The sequence below is a fragment of the Palaemon carinicauda genome, chromosome 22 (genome assembly GCF_036898095.1).
Source record: "Palaemon carinicauda isolate YSFRI2023 chromosome 22, ASM3689809v2, whole genome shotgun sequence".
Classification (NCBI taxonomy): Eukaryota; Metazoa; Arthropoda; class Malacostraca; order Decapoda; family Palaemonidae; genus Palaemon; species Palaemon carinicauda.
The window spans coordinates 16,908,175-16,915,502 of NC_090746.1; the positions used below are offsets into that span (position 1 = coordinate 16,908,175).

General features: G+C 35.5%; 1 protein-coding gene across 1 annotated transcript in view; it reads right to left on the reverse strand.

Moving 5' to 3' along the window:
• Window positions 1-4,050: 4,050 nt before the first annotated feature.
• Window positions 4,051-7,328, reverse strand: part of LOC137616773 (myosin heavy chain, clone 203-like) — an 11,924-nt gene continuing 8,646 nt past the window's right edge. Inside the window, exon 2 of the mRNA XM_068346771.1 lies at window positions 4,051-4,185. Coding sequence (XP_068202872.1) covers window positions 4,051-4,185 — 135 coding nt within the window. The remainder of the gene's footprint in view (window positions 4,186-7,328) is intronic.

The window sequence follows — 7,328 nt, forward strand, 5'->3', positions numbered from 1 at the left end:
GGTCACTGAATTCCCCGTCAATGAGACAAGAGGAGCCACTCCTACCAACGACGAAGTGGGTCATGAGCCTAAGTTTCCTCCATCAGCGCCAGAGGTACGGCCTTCAAGGAAGAGAGAGGCCCCGGCCTGGATGAACGGTTATGTATTATTGTCTTTGCTTTGATTTTGCATTTATAAAATGAAAGCAACTTCTGTTTTATTTTACTGCACTTAGACGTGCATAGATTTCATATTTACTAAATTATATTTTGTATGAGATTTTAGGTTAGGTTGGAGTTGCATTCACGACTCAATTTTAGTGCACATCTTGCGATGCTAATGCAATTATTGTTTCACTTGAGGTTAAGTTAATGCTGTTGATGTTGCTCTCTCTCTCTCTCTCTCTCTCTCTCTCTCTCTCTCTCTCTCTCTCTCTCTCTCATCTTAATGTTACCAATAATCATTACGATTATGATTTACCTTACATGTCTGATGTTTTTCATTGAGAGAGTATAGCATTTCGTTTGTCATATCTGCTTTTGATATTGACATTTATAAGTTTTGAAAATATTCCCTTCGTAATATTTTGGGAGGGAGATGTAAGATGAGGCTGCTTGCAGTGCCTAAGCGCCACCCACATAAGTGACGTCATTGTCCACGTCACGGGCTATCTGTATTTCCTTCCACTGTGTATCAGTTGCTTGCAATGAAGATACGAAATCACGCTGAATATCATTTCCTGATCCTGCCTAGCTTGAGATCCAACATTGGGTTATTTTGCTTTTTATGCCAGTTTTCCTATGACGGTCCTCTAGCTCAAAAATTAAAAGCTATTTGTGATACAACATTTGAAAATAAATCTATGACAGTCATGAGCATTAAGCGTCAAACCATTCTGCTTACAAATATGTAGAGTAGAGCTAATATGAATTCTTATGATGTAAACCCCTTTAATGGACAAGTGGTTTAAGTTGAAATCTGAAATCATAATCTATGTGTGGTTGAATGCTTGGAAGTAATGTGTGTTAGTGATATCATAAACAGCCATTTGCTGAAAATTATCTTAATCGTTTATCATGCACAATAGACAAGGGTAAGAAGGACTCAGCTCAAATCTCTTGATTTATTTCCTAGGCAGAGTGAATTCAATTTATATATATATATATATATATATATATATATATATATATATATATATAAAGAGAGAGAGAGAGAGAGAGAGAGAGAGAGAGAGAGAGAGAGAGAGAGAGAGAGAGAGAGAGAGAGAGAGAGAGAGAGTTATGATCAGCTATGAGATGAATTATAACTTCATTCATCTTTTGCAATATTTCCTTTAACTCTTCAGTTTAAAGGCTACTCACGAATGGCAGAGGCAAGTGACAGTGACATTGCCGTATCAAGCAGGACACTTCCCTAGAGACTGACCATATAAACATATGGTCAGTGCCCAAGATCCCTCGCCACCCAAGCTAGGACCAAGGAGGACCATGTAATGCCTGCTGATGACTCAGCAGATACACCTATAGGCTCCCCCAAACACACAAAGATGGTGAGGTTGCCGAGACCTACGAAAATAACGAGTTGGAGCGGGACTCGAACCCCAGTCAGGAACGTTACCACATAGGCCATATATTTCATGGAAGGGAGAAAACTTTCTTATGAGCATTTCACTTGTATTCTCTGATTTGGAAAGATCTTCTCTAGATGACTGCTAACGTGAGACTCGCTACTAAACCAGAACAGTCGTAACCATTCTACATTACCATTAATACAATAATGACAAAATAATCAATAGTCATTCTAAATAATTACAGTTACCGTTACCGATCCCATAATCCACCAGGATCGTAGGGGCGCTGCACGGTGGAACGCCGCAATAGGAGCCTCCACTTGTCACGGTTGTGTGCGAGTGCCTGGGTCTGGGCGAAGGTTTTTCCTGTCCATTCAGCAATGTTGTCGGTCCACCTCTTTCTCTGCCGCCCCCTTCTCCTCTTCCCCTGAACTGTTCCCTCGAGAATTGTCTTGGACAGGCCGCTTGATCTTGTTGTGTGGCCATACCATTTTAGTTTTCTCCTCTTCACTGTGGACAGCAGATCTTCATAGCGTCCTAAGTGTTGTCTCACTCTTCTGTTGACTTCTTCATTTGTGACATGCTCTATGCACGAGATGCCAAGCACTCGTCTGAAGCATCTCATTTCTGCAGCTTGGATCTTTCTCTGTAGCTCTGCCGTCAGTGTCCAGGATTCACAAGCATACAGAAGGATGGAAATGACTAGGGCATGCAATAGTCTCAATTTGGATTTGACAGTGATGTTTTTGTCTTTCCAGATTGGATTCAGTTTTGTTAGCGCCGCTATTGTTTGCGCGATTCTTGCATGGACTTCTGGTTTGGATCCTTCTTGGCTGATGATTGCACCAAATGAATAAATATTACATATCAATTGCCAAATATATTTTTAAGTCAAAATAATGGGGAGATTCGTATAATATCTTTTACTAGAGATAAACTATAGTCATATCCTGACACATGTTAATTGAATTATTTCTCGATGAAGAGATATCAATTACAGAGAGAGAGAGAGAGAGAGAGAGAGAGAGAGAGAGAGAGAGAGAGAGAGAGAGAGAGAGAGAGAGAGAGAGAGACTTTCTAGATATAAAGTGGAAAATCAATAATCCAAAAAGATATTTCGACTGCAGATCTCGACTATAACTTCATATGTATTACTATTATTATTATCCTTATTATTATTATTACTTGCTAAGCTACAACCCTGGTTGGTAAAGCAGGATGCTATAAGCCCAGGGGCTCCAACAGGGAAAACAGCCCAGTGAGGTAAGGAATAAAGAAAAATAAAATATTTCAAGAACAGCAACAATACCAAATAAAATATTTTCTATAAAAACTATAAAAGCTTTAACAAAACAAGAGGAAGAGAAATAAGATAGAGAACTCTAACCCAAGACAATGGAAGACCATGGTACAGAGGCTATGGCACTACCCAAAACTAAAGACCAATGGTTTGACTTTGGAGTGTCCTTCTCCAAGAAGAGCTGCTTACCATAGCTAAAGATTCTCTTTTACCCTTACCAAGAGGAAAGTAGTTATTGAAGAATTAGTGCAGTAGTTAAACCCTTGGGTGAAGACGAATTGTTTGGTAATGTCGGTGTTGTCAGGTGTATGAGGACAAAGGAGAATCTGTAAGGAATAGGCCAGACTATTGGGTGTGTGTGTGTAGGCAAAGAAAAAATGAACCGTAACCAGAGAAAAGGGTCCAATGTAGTACTGTCCGGCCAGGCAAAAGACTCCATAACTCTCTAGCCGTAGTTTCTCAACAGGTGGCTGCTACATTATTGTTTTAAATTAGGGGGTTCGTTTTCATTTTATATATGTATATATATATATAGTATATATATATATATATACATATACAGTATATAAATATATATACATATACAGTATATATACATATATATATATATATATATATATATATATATATATATATATATATGTATGTATATATATACATATATATATATATATATATATATATATATATATATATATATATGTATATATATACATATATATACATATATATATATATATATATATATATATATATATATATATATATATATATATATGTATATGCTGTATATCATCAACCGTTGCTAATCCACTGTAGGACAAAGGCCTCTGACATGTCCTTCCACTACTGTCTGTTTATGGTCTTTCTTTGCCAGTCTATATCAGCAAAATTTCTTAGCTTGTCCCTCGCTTCTTTGCCAATATCTAGGGACCCATTATGTTCCTCTAAATAAATCAACACATCCCGTTCAATAGCTGCTACAAGAAGAATGTCGTAAAAGAGATGTGGAAGATTGAAATCATCCTTCTCTCTCTCTCTCTCTCTCTCTCTCTCTCTCTCTCTCTCACTCTCTCTCTCTCTCTCTCTCTCTCTCACACACACACACACACACACACACACACACAAACACACATTCCAACATGGTAAAAATTAATTATATATGAGGTGCAGATAAAGAGATTGTGTTTCTGGTATGAATCTAGTTGGTAGAAGTGGGGAGACTAACTACAATTTGACCAGTCAAGAACTGTTGAGGGTTAATAATCAAACAGAAGGATGCAGGCGCTCCAGTGATTTTAGATATAACTAAGAGGTAGTCAGCTGATGAGAGTTCCTGGAAATGTATAGTGATGTACTAAAAGTAATTGTAGAGATTAGGCTACTGCTGAAATGCTTTATATATTTCAACGAGATGTTATTGCATAATGCATTTTAACCATATAATATTCAACTATAAGGTAAAAATGGTTTAAAAAAAAATAGCTTTGAAATAACTTAAAATTGTCAGGTTTGGTGGGGGGGGGGGGGGGCTACAGTGCCCTCGGGCCCCCAACTTGCTTGAGGGTACACTCGGGCACACTTCTATCTAGTTTCTCTTCCTCTTGTTTTGTTTAAGTTTTTATAGTTTTTATAGGAAATATTTATTTTAATGTTCTTACTATACTTAAAATATTTTATCTTTCTTTATTTCCTTTCCTCATTGGGCTATTTTCCCTGTTGGGGCCCCTGGGCTTATAGCATCTTGCTTTTCCAACTAGGGTTGTAGCTTAGCATATAATAATAATAATAATAATAATAATAATAATAATAATAACAATAATAATAATAACAGCATGGGTCATGTTTTCCGACTCCCCCCCCCTTTTTTTTATTTTCTGGATCCGCGCTTGTAAATTCCACTAGAGTAATAAGAGCAAAAATTACACTATCTTATATTGAGTCAGTCTACAAGCAGCATAACAGCGTAAAAGAAGACATGTGATTCCATCTAATGATACCTCGAGTAACCTAACGTTCTTCGCTACTTGCCCGATAGATGGCAGCAGCCTCTGTGGGGACACCTCTCAATGAAATGGAAACCCGAAGTAAGGCTTTAGTTGCCAGAGCTGGAGAAATTGTGATAGATTTTCTAGAAACCAAAGACTATATACTGAAGGAAGATAGGAAGGCTCAGGCTTTTAACACACAAATGAGTGTGCTATAAAAAGATGCCAGATACTCCCATGCGAAACGAATGGCTCCATCTGTTGAGCGAGCAACCAAACATTCAGAGCGGTAATGCTTACGGGTATACAAGATGGAATTCGATTCTAAATTTTGCGACATATTTGTTCATAATTTGCATTACTATGCCAGTATACTTTACTCATATATTCATGATATTCTTAAATTTTAGGTAACTAAATTGAAAATTATGTTTCTCAGTCTATTTTTTAGAATTTCAATAGCTATATCTCTTATGATTTAGTTAATTCTTTTGCAAATTTAAGTATTGTACAGTATATTACAACCATTTTAAATGTTCTATGCAATACCACATTCGAATAAATTAAAACATACTGTATATCTGATTTGTTAAACTTAGCCACAAATGCTTATGTGTAGACATACATTTAATTACAGTTTGTAGGCCACTGTAAGATGGAGAGATATTAGGTGTATAAAAACACAATTGTATTTTATTTCTTATTGAAATGGAAAAGCATGATGCACTCATGTATAGTTTAGTATTATAAACTAATAAATGTATAAATGTACAATCAGAAGGATCAAAATAACACAAAATAGTATCACACACAAAAATAATCAAAAGGGGGTTGGAAATAGAAATAAGGTAGCATACAAGCCAACAAAAAATGAAAAACAAAAGAGATTTACTGTGGATGCCTTGCCTTAATCTTACATCCAATATCAGTGGGGCTTACTCATTAGCAGCACATACTGCATGTATTATACTGTTTGGACTCACCGTTCTTTGTCCTTAGGGAACCTGTGAAATACCAAATGAGGATCGGTTTCTTTTTGTTTATGGCACACAACACACTTGTGTGACTTCTTTACTGTCGGCGCCATGATTTCGTTTGAGTCAACTATCAAATTCTGAATATAAACAAACAGACTACAAACGATGTATACCTACAACGCCATCTGAAATGAGAGCAACCAACTATTGTGTTCACTTTGGAGTTGCCAACTAGCGTATTAACATTCTATTTTGAGCCTTCCTATCTTCCTTCAGTATATAGTCTTTGACGCTAACAATCTACCCATATTCGAGCTCCCAGTTACATCGATTTCATGAGAATTAAAAATTGTCTAAGGTATTTTTGGTTTATACTGATAAGATAAACTACATGTCAATTCGAGACATGAAAGAAAATATGAATAAAGAATAAATATATCTAAATTACTCGGTCTGATAGGAAATAGCCATCCGATTGGTTAAGTGACTGGATAGTGCAAGGGAAAATAGCCCAGTGAGGAAAGGAAAGTACTTAATGTAAAGCGTGGCATACTAACGATGTATTGCAAAGTATGACCTATTATTATTATTATCAATTATTGTATGACCTATAATTATTATTATTATTATTATTATTATTATTATTATTACAAGCCAAGCTATAACCCTAGTTGGAAAAACAAGATGCTATAAGGCCAAGGGCCCCACCAGGGAAAATTAACCCAGTGAGGAAAGGATATCAGGAAATAAATAAACTAAAAGAGAAGTAATATGCAATCAAAATAAAATATTTTAATAGCATTAACATTAAATTAAATTTTTTTATACATAAATTATAAAAAATCGAAAAAAGAGGAAGAGAAATAAGATAGAACAGCGTTCCCGAGTGTACCCTCAAGCAAGAGAACTCTAATCAAAGACAGTGGAAGGTGTGTCATACTGACTGGTTAATAAAAGGTTTGGCTATCACCCCACCTAAAATCATTCCCATTCAAGGTCTAAATCACCCCCCCTTGAATTCATAGGTCACCCCTTAAGATCTAAGTCACCCCAACACCCCTTCAAATTTAGAAGACGAGGAAGGACTTATCCTCGAAATGCGTCGTAGTTTTTACTATTTTGTACCAAAAGTTTTACTTGTATTTTGTGAGAATATAATTGAAAAGTCTTCCCGATTTTGTCATTCACCTGACTGATGAATTTTTCAAGTCTGCTGGCTGATTGCAGCGCTCTAGAGAAGAGAATTATCCGGAAAATAGAAAAATTGGATAAGAAAATAAACTCTGCCGATGCAGCCATTACTATTATTATTATTGTTATTATTATTATTATTATTATTATTATTATTATTATTATTATTATTATTATTTTATAATGTTAGAATCCTAGCTTATTTGTGCATAATCTAAACATTTATCCTTTATAATTCATTTTGAGTTTGATTCTGTGGTAAAAATTTACTTATCTAAACCCGATATTATATATATATATATATATATATATATATATATATA